This window comes from Spermophilus citellus, assembly GCF_964194105.1.
Source record: "Spermophilus citellus genome assembly, chromosome: 12".
NCBI classification, from domain to species: domain Eukaryota; kingdom Metazoa; phylum Chordata; class Mammalia; order Rodentia; family Sciuridae; genus Spermophilus; species Spermophilus citellus.
Genome location: NC_138198.1, coordinates 107497113 through 107521520, shown reverse-complemented (window position 1 = coordinate 107521520; position 24408 = coordinate 107497113). Strand labels below are relative to the sequence as shown.

Below are 24408 nucleotides of genomic sequence, written 5' to 3'. Positions count from 1 at the left end.
CTGAGTTTGGGAATTAAGAATTTCTCATATTTAGGAATGCAATTTGGCATTCTAACAAGTATTATGAATATTCCCTGACAAATGGGCACTCTACAATGGAACAAACTTAACCAGTCACATCAAGTAAAAAGGTGTATTTCTTTATTTACTTTTTGCAGTGCTGAGATCAAACCCAAGACCTTGCACATTTGAGGCAAGCAATCTAAAATTGAACTACATATCTCTATATTCCCCCATATTTGCTCCCCTTTTTGTGAAGCAGAAAGTTTAAGTCTATAAATAGCCTCTCCTAAGTTTAGGTCGGGTTTTGCTACCAGATAAATTCAGATCAATTAAATTTGTCACCAAAATGAATTCAGAAAAAAGCTCTGAGATTTCAGAGTTTTAAGACTTCAGAATTGCAGAAAGATATCATGGGCTTTTACTACAAAGAGTACAAAAACAAGAGGAACAGTGAATTCTGGTTCAAGATGGCTAAACAAAAAAACATCTTTCTAATTCCCAGGGGTAAAAAATAAATAAATAAAATAAAAACTTAGTAATGCCATAAAGCCAAAAAAGTAACACTGACAGCCTATGACAATGAATTTCTAAGATTTAAAGCACACAAAACATACCAAGCACCAAATCAACAAGCTGAGAAACCTGCATCTTTATTTTAGTAAAAGAGAAGCCATCTCCCCACAATAGGAAAAGTTTTTCATCAGAACTCCAGAATAACCAGGCAAGAACCAGAAGGGGCTGGGAAAAAAGTGGGCCATCACAAGTTGGCCAAGCAGTTAATTAAATGACTGAAATACAACCTTATTGATCTGGTTCTCAGAACACTGTTTTCTTATTCTTGGCCCCAGGATTTCCAAAGCTCTCCAGTTTGAGGGTTTAACAGAAAAACTCTCTAAATGGACTACAGTGTTTAGGGTCACCAAAAGAGACTAGGAGCCTAAAACCTAGAGTTTATGCTACCAGCACATCCTAAAATAAATACTCTGAACCTGAACAGGAATTCTCACTTGCTACTACCACCACTGTTCATTGGATCTACTGTTATAATCACAAAACATCTGACAAAAACCAACATTACAAAATGAAGCAGTAGAAATAGGTAATCTATGTACCAGTAGAAATATGTAATCTCCCTCCATAACCTTCTAAAACTGATGGCTTATAAGCCTTGCACTTTATATAGCAAATATAGTAGTTATGCTCCCCTTAGGGAATAGCATGGTTTAATGATTCAGAGCATGGGCTTTACAATCAGACTTCTTAGGTTTAAATTCTCTCCATCACTTATAAACAAATGACCTTGGAAAAGTCCCTGACCATTTTTAAAATTCAGTTTCCTCAATTAAAAAATCTTCACAGAAGAAACAAAACAAAAAACCAACCACAGGAGTTTTGAAAGAACTAAAGATAATAAGCTCTTATCACAATGTCTGGTAAACTTCAAATTACTGTTATTTTATTTTAAATTACATATAATTTAAGCCTCAAGGTTATTCATTCATATGTTCTAATTGTTCATTTTATTGTTTGTTTTAATAGAATGCTGATACTAATTAAGAAGAGACATTAAGAAGAAGAGAGGGGTAGGGGCTGTAGCTCAGTGGTGGAGTGCAAGCCTCACATGTGTGAGGCACTGGGTTCGATTCTCAGCACCACATAAAAATAAATAAATAAATAAAGATATTTAAAAAAAAAAGAAAGAAAACTAAATCGAGCTTAAAGAGAAAAAGAAAAAGAGAACTGGAGCAAAGTACACTGAGATGGATTGTACTATAGATGTAAATGGCAAGTAACTGCTATGCCATTCTGATGTGCATGTACCAGGCACAGCTGAGCACACCTGTAATACCTGGAACCTAGGAGGCTGAGGCAGGTAGATCACAAGTTCAAGGTCAGCCTCAGCAACTTAGCAAGGCCCTAAATAACTTAGCAAGACCCTGTCTCAAACTAAAAAATAAAAAGGGTTGAGGATGGAGCTCAGTGGTAAAGCATTCCTGGGTTTGATTCCCCGTAGCAATCCCCAAATACAACCTTGTATACTAGAAAGTTTCAACTATGGAACAATTTACCTATATTGATGTTACACAGTGTAAGATCTATGACATTCTTAAACTAATAAAAATAGCAACCAACTTACATAATACAGGAAGGCAGGCAGTCCAAAGGGTACTAAAATAACCTGGGAGAGCTCTTTATTATCCATGAATTGGTTTTAGAAACATGCTCTTTTAGATTGGTATGGGGGATTATGATATCCAAAGGAATAAAGAATTTCTGCTCAAATATCAGATGTACAGCTAATAATTTGGGATGTTTTGGGTTCTCATTAAAAAACTTAGTTTTAAGGCTGGGGATGCAGCTCAGTGATATCAGTGCTTGCCTAGCATTACAGGCTCTTGATTCCATCCCCAGCATCACATAATAAATTTTAGTTTTATCAGGGTTAAATACAGTCATACAGAATGTCTATTTGATTTCTTGCCCAGAGAGCAAAGCAAGAAAGGGTAAGTCTGGTGCCAACAAAGAAATTATAATTTAAGTACAAAGCAAGAGTCTTTATAAAGGTAATATGATAGAAGAATCTCTGTTGATAATACAGTGAAAGATCAACAATTGGTATAATTTGGATAGTTCAATGAGATACAAGATTTTAAAAAATCATATTTTAAAAATCCAACTAAAAATGTCATAACAACAATGCTCTTTTGCTTCTCCAAGTTATTTTTTAAAATTTTTTTATTATTTATTTATTTTTTTTTTACTTTTTTTTATTGGTTGTTCACAACATTACAAAGCTCTTGACATATCATATTTCATACATTAGATTGAAGTGGGTTATGAACTCCCAATTTTACCCCAAATGCAGATTGCAGAATCACGTCGGTTACACATCCACATTTTTACATACTGCCATATTAGTGACTGTTGTATTTTGCTACCTTTCCTATCCCCTACTATCCCCCCTCCCCTTCCCTCACATCTTCTCTCTCTACCCCACTTCTCCAAGTTTTAAACGTCTCTTACCTTGACTAATAAACCAAACTTGTCAAACATCCAGATTTTCTTTTGTGCCTCTTCTTCTGAAAGGCCATTTTCTACCATAGACATAACTATAAGATTTGCAATTCCAAGAGCAGCCTATTAACAAAACAGATTTTAAAAATGAAAACTAGAGAATGAGAATTGGAAAGTTGCTTTATAATGGTCAAGTTGCTTTATAAATGAAGGTTATTTGTTATGAGAAATATTTAATTTGTTCTTCCGTTCAAATTACACAAAAATCAATTCTTTGTGATAATTTCTACAAACACACTTTAAGTTAACTATTTTATAACAGGAGTCATGAATTTATACTCTGTATATTTCGACAAAATTACAAGCTCATTATGCTCATTTATGAACACTATCATTGTGTCCTACTTTCCAATTCTAAAGGATTGTTGGTTTTTAAATTCTAAAAAGCTTAACAAAAACTTACCTCTCCTGCTCCAAGAAATAGAATCTTGTGGTCTGAGATGGGTTTATTAATAACTTTTTGGGCTGCGAGAAGACCTGATAGAGCTACTGAAGCTGTCCCTATTAAAAAAACAAAGATTTTTAAAATTAAAAAAGGTCACATCATAGATGATTAAAAAATAGATATCAAGAACCTAAAGTTCCCTTTTTGCTTTACCTTGAATATCATCATTGAAGGTACAATATTTTTCTCGATATTTTCTCAAGAACCTAAATGCATTATGATTTCCAAAGTCTTCAAATTGAATAAGGGTGTTCCGGCCATATCTAAAACCAGCAAAAACCATAACGGTTGTATTAAAAATACCACTATTAAACAGTTTTCCTACTTAATATTCCTTATGACAGCTTTAAAAACAATGTATTATATTAGTTCAGGGCCATCTAAAAATTTTCAGAGTCTGTGAAAGATTAGACCCAAAATGTAGAAATCCGTATCTTAAAAATAAAAATGTGCTGGATGCAGTGATGCACATCTGTAATCCTAGCAAACAGGGAGGCTGAGGCAGGCAGGGGATCCTTAAGTTCAAGGCCAGCCACAGCAACTTAGTGAGACCCTATCTCAAAAATAAAAATAACAACAACAAAATGTACAAGAGTTTAAAAAGAATGAGGAAGCATAATAGGCCCATGAATAACAATCTGTGAAAACTATTTCTAAGAGTTTAGGGGGGTGCCCAGCACATAAGCAACTAAGTAACTTCCTAAAAAGGAAGAGGTTAAGTCTCAAAAAGTATGTATTTGATATACATTCTCATTACTTTAACAATTAAATGGTAAAATAAGAAAGTATATTAAACAAGTAGTTAAAAGTAATTGATATTTAGTTGGCATCCTAGCAAATGGGGAGGCTAAGGCAAAAGGATTTCAAGTTCAAGGCCAGTCTCAGCAACACAGCAAAACTGTTTCAAAATATAAAGGGCTGGGAATGTGGCTCAGTATTAAGTGTCCCTGGGTTTAATTCCTGGTACCAAAAAAAAAAAAAAAAAAAAAAATTGCTTTGTGAGTTTACCAACATTTGGAGAGAGATGTTAGTCATCTAGGTAAGTAGTAGTAAGGAGGAAGGCTTTTGAAAAGGAGGTAGGAGGGCTGGAGATGTGGCTCAAGCGGTAGCGCGCTCGCCTGGCATGCGTGCGGCCCGGGTTCGATCCTCAGCACCACATACAAAGATGTTGTGTCCGCCAAATACTAAAAAATAAATATTAAAATTCTCTCTCTCTCTCTCCCTCTTTCTTTAACAAAAAAGAAAAAAGGAGGTAGGACTTAATCTGGCAAAGAAGAACAAAAAGCAAAAAGGGGGCTAGGGATGTGGCTCAAGCGGTAGCGCGCTCGCCTGGGATGCGTGTGACCCGGGTTCGATCCTCAGCACCACATACCAACAAAGATGTTGTGTCCGCCGAGAACTAAAAAATAAATATTAAAAATTCTCTCTCTCTCTCTCCTCTCACTCTCTCTTTAAAAAAAAAAAAAAGGTAGGCAAAACAAAGACAGGTTTTGGCGACCCTGAATTTTCAGCAATCTGGGTATACATGTCAGGAGTTAAGCTGGGTATGGGGTCCCACACCTGTAATCCCAGCCACTCAAATGACTGAGGCAGAAGGATCACAAGTTCAAGCTCAGTCTTGGCAACTCAATGAGGCCCTCAGCAACTTAGCAAGACACTATTTCAAAATAAAAACCAAAAGGGATAGGGATGTGGCTCAGTGATTTAGTGCCCCTGGATTCAATCCCCAGTACCAAATAAATAAATAAATTAGGGTTTACATTAAAGAATAGGGAGAAGCTGGTAAATGTAAGCTGGGGGGCAAAGGTGGGAGGCTTTTTTTTTTTTTTAAGTACCAGGGATTGAACTTGGGGACACTGAGGGCTAAGTTGCTAAGGCTGGCTTTGAACTTTGCTGCTATTCTCTTGCCTCAGCCTCCAAGCAGCTGGGATTACAGGTGTGTGCCACCACACCCACCTGGTGGGAGACTCTTAAGTGATGAATTAGTGAAAAAGGACTTGCAGCTGGGCGTGGTAGTGCACACCTGTAACCACAGAGGCGCCAATAACTCCAGAGACTCGGTGACCCCAGAGGCTCAGAGGCTGAGGCAGGAGGATTTCAATTCAAAGCCAGCCTCAGCAACAGTGAGGTGCTAAACAACTCAGTGAGACCCTGTCTCTAAATAAAAATACAAAATAGGTCTGGGATGTAGTTGAGTGCCCTTGAGTTCAATCCCTGGTACCCTCCCCCTGCATACCAAAAAAAAAAAGAGAGACTTGCTTCTATGTCCCATTGGGAATCACTGAGGCTGCAGACAAAGGAAGAATTCACATAAGTCTCCTGTCCACAGAGATAAACCTGCCATTGATGTGTAACACATACTGGAGTCTGGAGAGATAAAAACTACAAGAGAAGCAGCTAGGAGGCTGCTATGAGATTTTGATGCAGAAGGCAAAGACACAGAAGGAACAATTATACAATGCAAAGACATTTACAGCAAACATATTGGTGATGAGGACCAGGTGGAAAGTGAGGAAGAAATTGTTACAATGCCAAGACAACACTGATGACTAAGAAGATACTGTGTGGTGGCCCAAGGCAGGGAAGTGAGAGGAATAATTGGGGAAGACAGTATCTGGGAAGATTTAAAAGTTCAGCTTTGGATTTATCAACTTTTCTCTGAAAAGGAAGTAATTTTTGAGTTCTTCCAGGTGTCAGTAATTTAAAAGGTACAGCTAGATTCTAAGGGTAAAGAGTTTGGGTTTTATCTTGTAGCAATAAAAAATTATTCAGATTAAGTAAAAGAATGAAGTACATGTTTACACAGATTAATTTGGTCTTAACATGAAGATGAACCAGAAAGAAATTACAGGAAAGTTTAGAAGAATTCAGAAGAGATGTGGTAATGGAAGGTTGTGAATGTATTTATGAGGGATGTAAGTGAGAGTGCCAACTGGATGTTGAAGAATATCTGAATGTATGCATGGGTGGTTGATGGAGAGGAGAATTATTAAAGACGACACTAAGAATGAAGGTTTGTCAATAGGGTGAACAATATTGCCATTGACAGTGGGTGGGAAGATAAAAAGCTGTTTAGAAAAAGAGTTCAGTTAGACATGAATTTGAAGCAGCAACAGAATATCGTAATGGGGGATTCTAACTATTAGATACAAGACTACTAGGATGGGTTTCCATGGGTCACAGTGTACAAGACTCAAAGAAGACTATTAGTCAATCATATTTAAAATACACAGAGAGCAAGAAGAACTAGTGAAAACGACAGAAAAGAAACGCAGAAGAAAGACTAAGTTAGGAGTATTTTAGTAGCAAAGAGAAAGTCTCAAGACTACAGAAGTGGGAAAACCAGGTCACAAAGTGCAAGACAGAAAGGGAAAAAGACCAAATGGTCTGAGAAATTTAAAACATGAAAGCTGCAGGAGAGCTTCAGTAGAGGACTGTCAAAGGCTGAAAGGAGGACTGAGCAGTGAGGGTTTGATAAAACAGAAAGTACAGACTTCCTCCCAGATATCAGGTAGGGCAGGGGTGCCATCTCGCATTAGCCCATCTTATCAAATAGGAAAGAACAAACTTTCCCCAAATTTAATTTCTTCCTGCTTATCTTCATCAGAGATAAAGAAAAATAAAACAGAACTACAGCACCCCAGACCCCAAATTAAAGGTGCTTTTATCTTTCACATACTTAAACTTTTTAAAAAGTACCTGTCAGTAATTGCTTTCATAAACTCATCAATCAGATCATCATAAAGCTGTGAACGATCTCTTTTTTGATACAAGCCCATGTAAAATGGATCCTTTAAGAGTGCCTATAAAAGAAACCAAATGTAAGAATAAGATCTTTTATTGCATTACTGGTCTAAAGCTATAAAACAAAACTGTAATCTTTCAAGAAACTTTTAGTAGACTTAATTTACTATTGTTTGTACACATATTAAAAGTGGGGCTTAAGAAAAAGACTAACATCTAAGCATAAGATTTTCCTTTCTTAAATCATCTTCAAAAGATGAACAATGAAAAAACAAACACAGGAGAAACAGCAAAGGAAGAAAACAATATTACTCACTTGATTATCAGTTCCCACATCAATACACACAGGCAGACATCGATCAGGCCGTATTCCTGCACAAGCTGTGTACAAGCAAAGTTTTCCTACTGGAATTCCCATTCCATAGACGCCCAAATCTCCAAGACCAAGAATTCTCTCTCCATCAGTCACCACAACAGCCTTGATTATAAAACAAAGGGGAAAAAAAGCAATTTAAAAATTGCCCAAAAAATAGGGCACTAAAGAAACACATTTAAAACAAGATTCTCCTCAGATATTTTCACTTTCACTTTTAAAAATAAAATTGCTTTTTGACTAACTTTCAATGTACTCCAATGAAGCATATTTAATAAGATTTCTACTGAATGCTTCCATCTGAAGAACCAATTCAAACATTTTCAGAAAGATTAAATGTGGGAGAAGTGAAAAAAATTCTGATGAAGATATTACCATTAAGAAAAAACAAGAGTTTAGAAATAAGCAGCATGCTACTCCAATACAATAACCTTGGTTCAATAAGAAAAACCTTAGCAATAGTAAAGGAGGAAAAGATCTAGAATAAAAAAAAATACATACCCACAATAAGGTTTTAAGACAATACTGTGAGTTTAATTACCACACCAAATTTATTCTATATTACCTGAACTAATATGATCAATCATCAATGCTTATTTTGGTAGGGAAGATATATGCAATAAAGGTAAGATTACTGCTTGTAACAAACAAAAGTGTACCAAAAGATCTTGATGTTATTGCATTTCATTTCATGAAAGATAGCCACATTGATAAAGATTTTTTTTTTTTTAAAGAGAGAGAGATAATTTAAATACTTATTTTTTTTTTTAGTCATCAGCGGACACAGCATCTTTGTTTGTTTGTGGTGCTGAGGATCGAACCTGGGCTGCACACATGCCAGGCGAGTGCGCTACCGCTGGAACCACATCCCCAGCCCTTGATAAAGATTTACATTTGCTGAATTTAAAACTTTTAGGAGCTTTCTATTTTCTAAGGATCTAAAGCTCAGATTAAACATTTTTAAAAAGATAGGCATAACAAATCTTCTCCAACACTCTCCAGAGGAAGTTTTTATGGTATTTGAATGATTTTTTCAACCTAGAATAACATTAGTAACAGGAGAGGGCTCACCTTGCATTAGCTCCAATTTTTTTTTCAAGCTCTTTACCAGTAACCCATTTTAGAACTATTATTATTATTATCATTTCCTCAGATGCAAAGCACTAAAATCTGTATGTATACAAATGCAAAATAATTAGAGCAACAATGAAACACCATTCATGGCAATTTAGAGACAAGGGAGAAAAAAAAAAAACATTGTGAAAAGGAGGGTTGTGCTATTAGTACCTTAACATGATTTTCTGGCCAGTTATCCACAATTGATCTAACATGACCTCTGTCTGAGATTGAAATAAATAATCCCCTGCAATAGAACAAAAACACCTTTGCATTTCATGACAGTTTTTAGTTTCTAAGTTTTGTCGAATACTTAGATATTTTAATAAAACACCAAGACACAGTATAATTTCCAATCAGATTTAGCTTAGTCATGTAGGTTTATTTTTGATTATTTCAAATTGTAATTACATTGTTCACATAACTGCAACAAAGATTACTGTTAAATGATATGATCATTTTACTCAAGAAAAAATGTATCCACATGGCATGTTCAAATATACTCAATACTTCTCCAGTAAAAAACATAACAAGTCACCAATACAAAGAAGCTTATTAATAAGTTCAAGTGAACTGTTAAAACTCAGTGCAATTGAAAATTTGAAAGAGCAGGAAGGAATAAAATTATAGTAAATTCACATAAAAAACGACATACTTGAAGCACTGGGAAAAAGTGAGGTTATTTTCATTTAAATTTTTATTTTTATTTAAATGTATAATTTTTTAAATTAACAAAAAATATCATATACAACATGGAGTTCTAAAATATGTATAAACAATGGGGGGACTAATGAAAAGTTAAACACAGTATGCTGTTATCTAATTGAGATAAAGTTTTCAAAAAAGAAAGAAAGAAAAAAAATACATGTTTCAGAAAAAAGGCTGAGGCATAGATTGTCCCCAGTGCTTCTGAACTTATTCTTAACCTTCAACTTTTTCACTGGTATTTGAACTTGGGCATTACTATTGTATATCAAATCAATGTAGTTCAGTAGTTTCTTAATCATGGCTATGTAATCACCTGATGAGCTTTTAAAAAGGCCAAGTCCCATCTCCAGAGATTCTCATTTGATGCTTAGAGTTTAGATTAATCAACCAATCAAGATTAACTGATCTCTTTTTAAGTATCAAACAAAACAAACCTTTGTGGATGTAGTATATTATACAGTAATGATATACAGTATCGACTCTCACCCCAAACCATGCTCTTATGTCTCATGTCAGTTCTCATCTCCGTGTACACATGAGAATGAAAATTGGGGCTTTTATGAGACACCCATACTTGGGTCCAAGCCTAGACTAAATGAATCAGAATCTCTGGCAGTGGGGCCCAGGCAGCCTTGTTTTTAAGTTTTCTTCTATTTTTTCAGTCTGGCTTGAGAACCACAAATCTTATAAGAAACCATAAATATGATGCTTAGCTGGGTTTTGTAATAGAATGTTTTAGATACATTAATCAATGGTAGTGTTGTTCCTCAGTATCCTATAGGAAATACCTGCAACACAATCACAGAGGGTGTTCACTAAACTATAGACTGCCATAGCATTTTTTTTTCTATCAGAATCTTGGGGATGGGAAGGAACGAGGTAAGTTGGCAGGATTCAATTATTTTTAGTAAGTCCAACAGGTGCTTCTTATGCAAATTAAAATTTGAGAGCCATCAGATCGGATGAAGGGAGATTGAAGATAAATGCTATTCTATCTTTTCTCAATTTCAACATTTATTATACCAATATGTTAGATGGACATGGGAAAAAATACAAGGACTGAGGGAAATAACAGGTAGAGGAGGAACAAGACAAATATAAATTAATTAAAAATAGCATATGTGTAATGCTTGTAAGTTGATAAAGAACAATCATATCAGTTTCTTCTCAACAGCTTCTTAACAGGTATTTTTACCCCTATGTAACATATGAGAAAACACATCCAAAAAGATTGCTTGGTTCATTCAAGGATTTGAGTCAAGGGCCCAATCCAGTACTCCTTCCACTTAAAATGTCTGGAAGTATAAGAACAATTTGAAATAAAAGTTCACTAAAAACAAAAAAAGAGAGAACAAACAATAAAAACTAAAAATGAGATAGAATCAATCCCTTAACTTGGGAAGATTGGTAAAAGCTACTTATAATTATGGAGAATCTACCACTAGGATTAATTCCATTTTTGTAGGAAGGATAAAGGTTTAAAAAGCACACAGTTGCTCCAACAATTACATTTGAAGGTTAAAAATGAATTACACTATTTTTAAAGAAATAAAAGACAGAACATGTTTCTACCACGCGGCCTGCGCAGTGGTTTCATTAATGAGGTTCTGGCATTAAGTTAGTTAGAAGAGATCAAAATAAAACACACAAACCAGTACCTTATTTTACATTGCTAGGTCCCAGACGGCTAGCCTCCCTGGTTCCCGCCTCTAGCCGCCCAGCAGGGCAGCGAGGATTACTCTGGGCTAGCAGGAGAGAGAGAGAGCGAACACGCCAGGGAGTAGCCTTTTATTTGGGGGAACAAGAGATTCAGGGGAGAATTCCATCCAATGAAGGTTGAGGGGGGGCTGTACTCCAAGGTCAGGGTCAGTGATTGGGTCTCCGGGGTCAGTGGTCACGCACACCCCCACACGGATGGGCTCTCTCATCAGGAAAGGGTCGGGATAGCTCCGACACAGCCAGAGCGCCTCAGACCCTTAACGGGAGTCACCCAATCACATGTCAGAATGGCTCCCCACACATGTTGATTTTTTTAACTGACATCTTTTAATCCAAATCGAGCTTTTCTGGGGTAGGAAACATGGTGGGGATAAAACTAACAAATCTAATAGGTGTTATGGAATGATTTTTCCCCCTTATACAACAATCATCTACATATATTTTTAAAAATAAGCCTTACTTGGGTCTTCTAAAGATGTGTCCATACTGGGAACAGGCAAGACCAACTGTTGGTGTATATACAATTGGCATTAGACTTTCAATATCATCTTGTAGTATTCTATAAAACAGTTTCTCATTTCTTTCTTGTATTCCCATTATATAGATGTACCTGAAATTAAGCATAGTTAAGCAATGTCTGACTCATACTATGTCACAGTTGAGTTTTAGCTTTTGAAATCAAACCTAAATGTCTAAAATTGGGCCCTCCCCACTTCTATACCCTCTTAAAATACAACACACACACACACACACACCAAAATCTTAAATTATTACTATTCAACACCTAAGACAAAAAACTAGCAAAAACAAATGTACTTAAGTGGTAGATGATAATGAAGAAAATAACAACAACCACCCAAATTTACTAAGTCCTTACTATGTCAGCCTCTGTACAGAACACTGAAAAATGCAAAGATCACTAGAAGCCTCTACCTTTAAGGAGCTAATCTTCAGGAGATTGACATGTAAATAAGGAAGCAACATGAAGTGACATTCATTCAAATGTTTACTAAACACTAACTGTGCCAGGCACTATTCTGAATTCCAGGGACATATGTTGTAACTCCTGCCAAGGACTTTATAATCCAGTAGGGTTTAAGCATTAATTCAAAGAGAAGCACAAATAAGGCAATGGTCTATTCATGGGACTAAATACATAAATAACTTCCAACAAAGAATTAAGTTTAAAGAATAGGGAAATACTGAAATCAGAAATCATCTAGTCTAACAGACTCACATCTTCCTCCAAACTTGTTTCTCCTCTGCTATCACCTAATGGGAAACCCATTTAGTTCTTGATTTTTTTCCCCCCTCTCCTCTCCTGTCCTCCCTTAACCCAAATGAGTAAATCATCAAGTCCTACAGAGTCTACCGGTAAAACATTTCAATATATCCATTTGCTCCTTCTACCTGCAGCTGGTCCAAACCACCACCATTTCTCACTTGGCCTTCCGACTCAACTTTATACATATAATTTTCCTTCCCTGTTCCAATTCATTCTTATCTTAAAAATATTAAGTATGGTCATTTTATTCTCCTTAAGTGGCTTTCAGATGCCAGGAAAATAAGGCTCAAGCTCCTTAAACAGTTAATAAGACCTCTGCCTACTTTCCAACCTCATTTTCATACTTATCTACTTCATTTCCTCAAGTGCACAGCTCTTACCTTGGAGGTGTTGAACCTAAGGACTCTCTGCCTGATTACCCGTACCTGACATCATCCTATACGCATGTCTCTTAATGTAGCTCAGAGGCTCAATCTTGGGGGCCCTTTTCAGTCAACTCCCCTTTCCCACCACAAATAGATACATGTTAGAGTTCCCTGTTTTCAAGTCCCACCATACCCTACTACCTCTTCTGCATTCAACTTTCCATCACTTTTGTACCATTTTAAAGTAAAAAAAAATCCTACACCGAACCATCAAAAGTGAGGACTATCTGTAAATGGGATAATGTACACAGGTTATATGCAAATATTATGCATATAACAAACATTATTATATGCAAATATTATGCATATAAATATTATGACTTGTGTCCATAGGAGGGGACAGGTGTTCTAGAACCAAACCCCTACAGATACTGAGATAGAACTGTACTTCAAACTTTAAATTTCAATATATTCCTGTGACAATGTAGTAAAATATTCTCATGATCCTGGACAGATGAGCCAGTCATAGCTCCCAACCACCCATGTAATCAAGAAGGTCAATGAGTGATGCTGTACAAGCATACTGTGTTGTTAAGCTATGATGGTGGTAGGTAGGTTATTAAATGCATTTTCACCTTTTTTTTTTTTTTTGCAATTTATGGTGGGTTTATTGGGATGTAACTGCATTATAAGCTGAAGGTTATCTGTATTTGCCTATTTCCAGGAGCTAGCAAAGTATATGGCATCCAACTGGTATACAAATACTTGGTGAAAACGTAAGAGAAGAGAAACATTTAAATAATGAATTATATTTTCTGAACAGCTATGGGAAAGAAATGACATCAAAAGGTAGAAATTACAGGGATGCAGATTTCTCCTCACTATAGGGAAATAACTGAACAACTGGGCTGTGAAGATGGAAAAAACAAGGGCTGGGGCTGTAACTCAGCTTGTAGAGCACTTGCCTAGACATGTGAGACAGTGGGTTCGATCCTCAACACCACATAAAAATAAATAAAATAAAGGTAAAAAATAAAAAAGATGGAAAAAACAATTTTGTGAAGAGACAGAAGGAATGTTAAGAAGAGTTGACATATGACCTATCAGGCATGTGACAGAGAGAGGCTGTGCATTTCCTGAAGCTCCCTACATTGCTGTTACTTTTGCCTTCACTTCACTTCAGCCATTCTGTATACCTCACAGTGATCCTGTTGACTTCACCTAAACTGTCAAAGCTCAGAACTGGCAAATGCCCTTATTCCACTCTTAGATCACAATTCTACACACCATTTGACCATACAATGACTTGCTTCATTATTCTTTGAGGGATCTCAAGCTTCTTAATTGCTCCATTCTCTCCCCTTCTATCGCTCCCTTCGGGTTCCTCTTCATTCCCTATTCTAGATCCCAGGATCAATGCTCTCATTCTGTGCAAATCTTTCACCAATCTTACCATTTAAAAACTTCTACATATCACTGCACCATTCTTCCATAATGTCTGCCTTTTCCACTATACAGTGAACACCCTGAAGGAAGGGTGGTTTTTTTTTTTTTTTTTTTTTTTTTTTTTTATAGTATAGGAGCTTAGAACAATGCCTGGCACTGAACAGCCTAGAAAAAACAGCAGATGAATGTTTCTTCTTTCTTTCTTTTCTCTTATGAATGTCTCTCTCTCTTTTTCCAGGGACTGAACCCAGGGCAGCTCAACCACTAAGCCACATCCCAAGCCCTTTTTATTTTATATTTTGAGACTGGGTCTCATTCGGGGTCTCACTAAGTTGCTGAGGCTGGCTCTGAACTTGTGATCCTCCTGTCCCAGCCTTGTGAGCAGCTGGGATTCAGGTATGCTCCATCTCCCAGACTAGATGAATGTTTCATTGCCTTCCCAGCAAACTCCAAACCCAAATTAATGTTACATTTCTCCCTTTCTGTGGAAAAATAATATCGACTATGCAGAATGGCACCTGGACAAGCAAGATTAAGACTATGAGGGTCTACTTTCATCCTTTTAACCTATCCAACCATGTTTGGTCTTACCTCACAATCAAATCACTCTTCCTAGTATTTATCACTCCCCTCGACAACTCTATTCAACATTGTCCCTTTTAATCATAGCTGTGATTCCACATTCTGTTATAAAGAAATCAAAGACGTTAGGCATGATGAGATCTCATGACCTCTGCTCCACTGCCTGCATATTGAACCTTACATACCTACCTCTCCAGTTGCCCCTGCACCCTTTCCCTTTCACTAGGACCTTGCTCTAGCAATTATCCTTTCTCCTGAACTCTTTCCTCACAATTATAAACATGTTCAACTTTCTTGCTGTCCAGAATACTTAAACCAAAGTACCACTTTACTTATGGTTCAATGTCTTTCTTCCTCTCTTATTTGGACTTCTTGACAAAGGAGTTTACATTTTCTCCCCTCCCATTCATTCTTCAGTCTATTCCATTCTTCCTTTGGACCCATCACATCAAGGAAACAACTCTCATCAGTCACCTATAATATCCTATACTTAAAAACTCCAACAGATATAGTTAGCTCTGCATTCAGACTGATTCCTCTCCCCAAATGCCTTGTTCTTCTTTCTCATTTTGACAGCTACCATCAATATACTACTTAAACTTGAACTCAAGCACCACTTCCTTCAAACTGGAAGAGGTGCCATCTTCATGCTTCCAGAATACATACTGCATGCAGCTTTTTCTCACTGTACTTCACACTGCAATATAGAGTACAGTGATAGTCGTACTATAACTATCTGTTGAGAAGCTCCTAGAAAGAAGGCAGGGCTATGTGTTACTGGATTGGTCACTGTGTGCTTTGAGTATGTCTCCCAGATTTTATGTTAGAAACACAATCCACAAAGTCATGTTAATAGTATTTGGAAATGGGGTTCTCTGGAAAGAAACTGGGCATGACGGCTATTAAGATAGAACTCTATGAAGGATAGAACTCTATGAAAGAATCAGCAGGAACGTTAAAGAGCACATGACCTATCAGGCAAGTGACAAAGAGACTCTATGATTAATCCTTCACAGACTAATGGGTCATTGAAGGAATTATCAGGAGAGTGGGTGTTTGGCCATCTTGTGAGCTCCCTTCACTACATGATGCCCTGCACAGCCTCAAGACTGCAGAATCCCCATTAGCAAGAAGGCCCTTGCCAGATGCAGCCCCTCATCCTTGGATTTAGCCTCCAGAACTATCATCCACTTTATATTCCCAGCGGTTAGTAGAGTGTCACACCACATGGGTGATGAAATAAATTTGTTAAGTTAAAAGGCTATGAATCAAATGGTATCTTTTGCTTCTAAAGTTGTATTCACAAGTAAAATGCACTGATCTTCAGCATAAAAACTGATTTTGATTTCTGTCAAGCTGACAATAGTCAACATGAGTGAAGTACTCACTAAAGAAAACAATCACTATAAAAGTAATAGTTAACAAAAAACCCCTCACAAACTTCACCATGAAACTGTGTATTTCTCAGGCCATAATTTATCTTATCAGGATATCAATAAAAAATTAGATATATAATCAATGCTTACTTTTCCAAAGGGCTATTCATTTTTTTCAAGTTTTTATGGAATCGTAAGGCTTGAATATCTTGTGTCTCTATTTTAGGAGGTAAAAGTCCTTGAAGACCAAGCATTTGTCGTTCCTGTAATGTAAATGCCATTCCCTAAAGAAAAGAAATAAAATGATTAAAATTTACTTACAGGGGTAGCAATGTCATTGTCCTTTAATACAAATTTTAAAAATCAACAAAATACATTTGCCCAGACTTTCAAAATTTTATTAGATTGGCAACATCCAGTATTGGTGAGAATGTGGGAGGAGTTATTCCCACAAAACTTCCACTGGAAATGTAAACTAGTTTAGGCTTTCAGAATGCAATTTTAAAGTACTAAAAAAAATTTTTTTCTTCATTGGTATAGGGATGGAACCCAAGGTCTCAGCCACACTAAGCAAGAACTCTACCACTGATCTTAATCCCTGATCCTTTTTTATTTTCTGACAGGGTCTCACTAAATTGTCCAGACTGGCCTGGTACTTGATTCTCTAAGTTTTTTTAATACTCATATTCTTCAATCAAGCAACATAACTTCCAAATAGTCATCCCAGAGAAATATTCATCAATTACGCAATAAGAGCCTATGGTACAGGCATATCATAAAATACCACAGAAATAGTTAACTATTTAAGTCTCTAAGTATGTACAATAGTAGAAAGATCTAAAAGACACAGTTAAAAATAAAAGCAAATTGCCAATCAAAGCACACTGTTAATTTACTTATGTTTAGAAAACTACCTAAAACTACGTATTATATATAAGATGGCATGTAACACATTAAAAGTGAGATTAACAAAATAGAGTTAAAAAAATCTAAGTCAGAAGAAAATATTAAATTTGTTTTTCAGTTGTGGGATGTATCAAAATGATAATCAACAAAAATGCTGGAGTACAGACTTCTGAAAATTTTTTCTTCCATAAAAGCACAAGTTTTATATATAACCATAAAACTCTAATAAAAAATAGAATTAAAGTCAGCATACTGTATCAATACATGTGTACCCGTATTCATAGCAGAACAATTCACAACAGTTAAACCATGAAAGCAAACTAGGTGTCCATTAATGGATTAATGGCTAAAGAAAATTTGGCATGTGGCATATAGCATATAGCCATAAAGAAGAATGAAATTAGTTCATCTGAAGGAAAATGGATGGAACTTGGGAACATTATGGTAAGCAAAATAAACTAAACTCAGAAAGTCCAGGGTCATATGTTTTCTCTCATATTCGAAAGTTAGCAAGGAAAAATGAAAATAAAAATGGGGGAGGGGGAATTTCAAGTTCAAAGGGAGATCAGTAGAGGAATGGGACCAGAGGGAGGGAAGAGAGGAAGAGAAATACTGGGGAATGATATTGACTAAATTATATTATCGTGTGCATGTAAAAGTATGTAACAATGAATCCCACAATTATAATGCACCAATAAAAAATATGGGAGGAGAAGAAGCAACAAGAATACTGGCCAAATGATCAGAATCAACTTTTTCGGGCTTCCAGAAATAAATCAGATTTGCAACTATCAGGAAGCACTAATTCAAGAAAAAAATAGATGGACGCTAGTAAGCAGCAAGCTTACTAGCCCTATTCTCATCTCCTCTCTCTACCTATAGTGGCCTTGAAAACCAAAACTGTGCAACTTGGCAGCCAGGAAGCTACTAGAGGGGGAAGAAGGGGCTAGAGATTGTTCTAAAGCCCTAATCTCAGGGAAAATATCATTATATGATCTGTTCCCTCCATGAACCCACCTGCAAGGCTGTCATTATTTTCGGAGCCTATCCAGTACTAACAGTCTTCCCTCCAGAGGTTTGTTGAAAACACTCAGAGGCAATTATTTAGCTGGGCAACTGTCTGAAATACTGGATAACCACTGGTTATAAACCACAGACTAACCAAAAGGCAGAACAAAAAAAGATGAAGATCTGGGTGTGGTGGCACATGCCTATAACCTCAGCTACTTGGGAGGCTAAGGCAGGAGGATCGTTAAGTTTGAGACCAGCCTTGGCAATTTAGTGAGACCCTCTCTCAAAAAATAAAAAAGGACTGAGGATGTGGTTCAGTGATAGGGTACAGCTAGGTTCAATCCCCAGTACCAGGGGGCAGGGGGTATTGGGGTGGGGGAGAAAAAGAAAAGGATAAGGAATGAGATGGTTATGTATTTGGGGGAAATCTAGAAGGCTATGTGTATGAGCTGTGAATATGTCCAGGAACGACCTGAGATGGCCCTAAGCTCTTAGCTATGACTAACCTTCAGGCCCTGTGCAAGCAGGAGGTGAGGGTAGGCAGATGCTTAGTTGTAAACTGCCTGCCTCAGTGTTAGTCATGCCCCAACATGCACACAGACCCCTTGGCAAAGAGTAGAAGACTTACTGGTTCTGGCTCCAGACCTTTAAGTGTCTGGTTAATCATTAATTGACAAAACGAACCAGAGAATTCAGTAGGCATACACAACATGAACATAAAATAATTAGTTCAGAACTGCCACCATAGTGCATGGGAATGTAGCTCAGCAGTAGAGCAGGTACTTAGCATATCCAAAACCTTGATGCTGATTTTGTAGGCATTAAAAATGCAAAAAATATGGGGTCATGGAGAGTTCTACTGAGATTTCAGAGGAAAGGTTGGGAGGCCAGGCATTGTGTGGCAAATTCCAAGTCCCCACAAGCAGGGCTATTCATGGAGCAGGGAGAGTGAAACTCCAATGGAGATTCAAGGAAAGGAATATCAGGAACATGAAATGTCAGCTGAGGGATTCTGCAGATAGTATGCAAAGCCAGCCCAAGAGTGTGGCCATGTGGGTTGCAACCATGAAAGTCATAGGGGTAAAGCTGATCAAGCACTTGGTAGCCCACATGATGCCACATGTACACTGGATGCCAGACAAGCAGATGTAGGATTTAATGTTTGCTTTCCTAAGTTTTGATCTTGCTGTGGTCCAATTCCTCCTTTCTGGAATAGGGATGTTTACTCTTTGCCATTGTAACTTAGAAGCATGTGAACTTCTTTTTTTATTTTAACAAGGGCTCACAGCTGCATGTACCCTGAATCTCAGAGGCGACTTTAGACTTGGACTTTTGAGTAATACTAAAATAGTTAAGACTTTTGGGAGTCTTGGAGATGAACTGAACACATCCTATACTGTGGGATGAACATGAGTCTTTGGGGTTGGAGTAGAATACTACGCTTTGGATCCTAAATGTTCCCCAAAGTTTCACATGTCCCAGAGTGGAACTACGGGAAGTAGTAGTACATTTAAGAGGTGGGGCCTAATGGGAGATCTCCAGGTAACTGGGAACATGCCCTCAAGAAAGATTGTGGGGCTGGTGTGTCAGTGCATGCCTGTAGTTCCAAGAACTTGGGAGGCTGAGGCAGGAGGATTACAAGTTGGAGGCCAGTCTCAGCAACTTAGCAAGGCCCTAAGCAACTTAGTGAGACCCTGTTGCAAAAATTAAAAGAGTGAAGGATGTAGTTCAGTGGCAAAGTGCCCCTGGGTTCAATCCCCAATACAAAAAAAAAAAAAAAAAAAGATTGTAGGGATAGTGGTCTCTTCCTTTCCCATAGCAGATCTGCTGTGCTGTGGGTGATTATCTCAGTATTACTATAGTAATGGAAAGTAATCACATCCACATACATCATTATTGAAAAATTCCTTATCCAGATTCTTGAACATACAGGTAAACATGCTAGGAGCAAAGAAGAAGCTTCTTCTTATAAGCTTCCTGTAAGAAATTCTTTCCAGAATTATATTCACTTACTATTTAATAGACATGAATTTTAAACTAGAGTTAATATTTTATTTATTTTTGCTGCTGGGTGTGCTAAGTACATGCTACTACTGAACTCCACAGCCATCCATTATTTATGCTTTTTTTTTTGGGGGGGGAGTACTAGGGATTGAACCCAGGGGGTGTTTCACCACTAAGCTACACCCCTAACCCTTTTTATTTTTCCTCGCTAAGCTGCTTAGGGTCTCACTGAAACCTCAAAAACTATGAGCCAAAAGAACCTTTTTTTCTTTTATCCCAGGACCTCATTTAGTTGCTGAGGATGACCTTGAACTTGTAATTTTCCTGCCCCAGTCTTCCCAGTTGCTGGGGTTACAGTCAGGTGCCATCACACCCTGATTATTTATGTATTTCTTAACCACATACCAAATATTATGCTAAATATGTCAAAAATTTTACTTCATTCAATATGCAGAAAGTATCATGAAGTAGGAACTATTATTTTTGCTATTTTTCATATGACTTCAGATGAGCTTCTTAGAGCTTTTGTCAGATACCCAGAGTGTTACAGTAAGTAAGGAGAAGTGCTAGAACTGAAGTCCAGACTGTGAAAATACAGTCAGATCCTCTTAACTATCACGTTTACTATTTAATATTGCCAATAAAAAATAAAGGGCTTTGCCCACTAAGCCCAGCTCAGCCAAAGAAAGTCATGACTGGAACTCAATACTGCCTAACACATCTGTTCTAATAACAATAATAAAAGTGTCAGGTAATGCCTTCCTTTGAAGTATTACCCCCTAACTAATTATTTGTGTGCAAAGATTTGTGTCTAAAAAGCCTTATGGAGATGGGGTGGGTTGGATTTTAAGCAAAGGTTCATTTCACAATTTTGACCTCACCCTCCAAAGGCCTAATGATTGGTCTAGCTTTGAGCTGGGTCAATCGATCCCATATCTGGCTAAAAAGTCCTGATAGAGTACTGTTCTGAGATATTTTTCCATCTTTTCTTTTTAGCTAGGAAGTGAAAAATCAAGTCTTCTCTGCTGGTAAAAGTTGTGAAGAAAAAACTCTGGCAGTAAAGAATGAAAGTTCTTATAGAATGAATGAAAAGTTCATACAGAGAAAGCAAATGCCTCTGAAAAGTCTTAGTATAATGCTAATGAATACAAAATTTTCTTAACATCATTCTAAAATATCAAACCTTTATCAGGAAGAGAGAAAATTTACATTGGCATGAATGTTACTAACCTTGTTTGTTCTTGGATTCAACATGAGTGGCTTGCCTTTCTCTTTCCTGTGCAAATGACGACATGCCACCGAACAAGGAGTGGCAACTGCTCTTAACCGGGAAAACATCTTTTTCTTTCACCTGTCAAAAATGAAGCAAATAAACTGATGAGAAAAATACTGTAGAATTCCATGTACATAACATATCAGCTCTCAAAAGTAGATTTAGAATCTTTCCACATGTGAAAATACTCTTTCAAAACGCATCTACTTTTCCTCAAGTTCTATCAGTTGGAAAAGGGCAGCCATATGCTGAAGGTGAAGACTTAACTTTCCCGATAGCACTCTTAATTCTTGGATAATAATCAGTGTTACATTTTATATACAACCTTCCATATGCCAGACCCCATACTGAACATTTAACTTCTTTCTAATCCACACATATGTGACAAGGTATGTGTCTCCTATTCTGAGAAACAAATTGAGAGGTTAATAAACAAGGATACATCTAAATAAACAGCAAAGTGGGTTCCATTTAATGAGCCTGTAAGTCAATTTGAAGGTGGAAAGGTAAGTCTAGGAAAGCGGAACATTTACATTGATGGATGAGAAGCTACACAAATTCTTTACCTAGAGCTAGAATTCTAATGTTCTCCATTCAATGCTTAAATTTAATGTACTAGTTTGCCTTAAAAAAACCTGTTGTTTAATATAAAAGCCATGTAAATTGGCTAGAAAACATATTAAGCAACGGTTGTCCTTTTAGATCTATCATAAACATGGAAAACCCTAAATATTTAGTGGAGATAATAGATTTTTCTGCTTAATCAATTCTCCTACAAAGAACCAGAATTTACAATATCCATTTATTTTTTTAAACTTTACAATCATTGCAATTATCACAAAGTGATTTTTTTATTCTTAATTTTTGGCAGCAAATTTTTTAATGGAATTTCTAGTTGATGAGAAATCCATATATGGCGGCAGTAAAATCATTTACAAAAGGACTTAAAAATTAATTTCTGAGAGGAAACTCACATAAAAGTAACAATTTCATTTTATTTATTTATTTTTGTTTGCTTTTTTTGGTATTGGAAACTGAACCAAGAGGTACCTAACCACTGAGCCACATCCTCAGTCCTTTTTATTTTTTATTTTGAGACTGGGTTTCTATAAGTTCCTTAGGGCCTCGCTAAACTGCCCAGGCTGGTCTGAAACTTGCAATCCTCCTGTTTCAGCCTCCCAAGTTGCTGGAACAACAGGTGTGTGTGACAGTAACTATCTTAAAGTGAACAATTCTGAGGCCTTTATTAACATTTTGCCACCTCCATCTAGTTCCAAAATATTTTCATCCCCTATAAGAAGACCCCATACCCATTACCCAGTTATTCCCTCTGCCCCTCCTCCCACCACCAATCTTCCTTCTGTCTTCCTTTTGCACTATCAAGAGACAAGCACTAGAAAATAACTGATCTGTTTTCTTAAAAAAAAAAAAAAGTCACTGTCATGAAGCAAAGATCAAGAACTACTGGAACTTATAAAAAACTAAACTGATAATAACTAAATGTAAAGCCCGATTATAGACTAAAATAATATTTTAAAAATGCTTCATATAAAGACACACTGTAGATGACAAACTATTATATAACTTTAAATTTTCTGAATTTACAAACCATATACAAGATATTCTAGCCAAGGACTGTGGTGCACATCCGTAATCCCAATGGCTCAGGAGGCTAGGGCAAGAGGATTGTGAGTTCAAGGACAGCCTCAGCAACTTTGTGAGGCCAAAGCAACTTAGCAAGACCCTGTCTCTAAATAAAGGGCTGGGGATGTGGCTCTGTGGTTAAGCACCCTTGGGTTCAATCCCCGGACCAAAAAAAGATATTCTTACTCTGAATATATACTCTGAAGTACAAAGGGCCAAAGGAATGTGATCTTTGTATGCAATCTATTTTCTGAAATTTCTCAAAGCAAATTTTAAAAGATAGATTTACACAGTAGCTTCAAGTATACTAACAAATGCTAGAGTAGTGATCTAAATGTATGATAAAACCTTAGTGAAGACTGAAATGGCACTAAATTTTAGATGTAAATTTTTAGCGACATAACTACTGATGTTGTGAGAAAAGCCTGTTGGCTTCACTCTTCATTTCAAACTTTGTAGCAAAGAGGAACAGCCTCTGATACACAGAAATTCAAAGCCACCAAAGGACTGCTTAAAAGTCCACATTAAAGGCAAAATGTGTATACTGTTAGGCTGTATTTGTTCATTAAAAAAAAATATATATATATAATATATAAAAAAATTATATATATATATATTTTTCTTGCCTGAAAGAAATGCCAAAAAAAGATATCTTCTAAAATAAGCTTTTATTTTCCAATAATTTTAGATTTAAAAAACGTTATAGACAGTACAAGAGTTCCCATGTACACTCAGTTTCTCCTGAAGCTTCGGAACAGATGTTGAAGGAATGAGTTGTTTCTAGGAAAGAAAAATGCCCCACCACAGCTTAAATTTCATCATCAGCCAAGACGCTGACTTTAAAGTCTCAAGACTGAATGGTTTCATGGGCAAAACAAGACTGTTTTATGATGGTGCTGTTTGACACTCAGAGACCAGTAAGCTTTTCTAAAATGTAACAAGCTGTGACCTGTTTTGATATGGTGCTTGACTGAAGGATGTTTTTTACATTTTTATAAGGTTGCAAAAGGAAAAATGTATATGACAGAGATGCATATGGTTCATAAAGCCTAAATAATTACTCAGGGTCCTTTACAAAAAATTTTGCTGATCCCTACTTCAAATTCCTATGATCTGAAAGCCAAGATATAAAATCTCCTGTGTTTTACAGAAAGATGAACAGAGAGAGAGAGACACACACACACACGCAAGGTTCCAGTGGTGGCAGCATTTTTTCTTCTTTATTCATGTCCAGAGGTCAGCATGGACTTCAAATAGGGTTGTTTTGAAAGTGTTATTGATTATTTATTCCTGGGTACCTGAATATTCCAGTTTGCAATAACTATGTTGAAGT

At 36.7% G+C, this 24408-nt stretch overlaps 1 protein-coding gene across 2 annotated transcripts in view; it reads right to left on the bottom strand.

Annotated features, from left to right (window-relative positions):
• The window catches only part of ME2 (malic enzyme 2), a 64569-nt gene that overhangs the window by 29767 nt on the left and 10394 nt on the right, over positions 1-24408 (bottom strand). For both annotated transcript variants that reach the window (XM_081263267.1, XM_081263266.1), the window contains exons 2-10: positions 21389-21509; positions 16388-16521; positions 11644-11793; positions 8928-9003; positions 7584-7745; positions 7223-7326; positions 3677-3786; positions 3482-3579; positions 3028-3141 (exon numbers count right to left, since the gene is read on the bottom strand). In XM_081263267.1, the coding sequence (XP_081119393.1) occupies positions 3028-3141; positions 3482-3579; positions 3677-3786; positions 7223-7326; positions 7584-7745; positions 8928-9003; positions 11644-11793; positions 16388-16521; positions 21389-21496 (1056 nt within the window). In that variant the 5' untranslated portion in view covers positions 21497-21509. The remainder of the gene's footprint in view (positions 1-3027; positions 3142-3481; positions 3580-3676; positions 3787-7222; positions 7327-7583; positions 7746-8927; positions 9004-11643; positions 11794-16387; positions 16522-21388; positions 21510-24408) is intronic.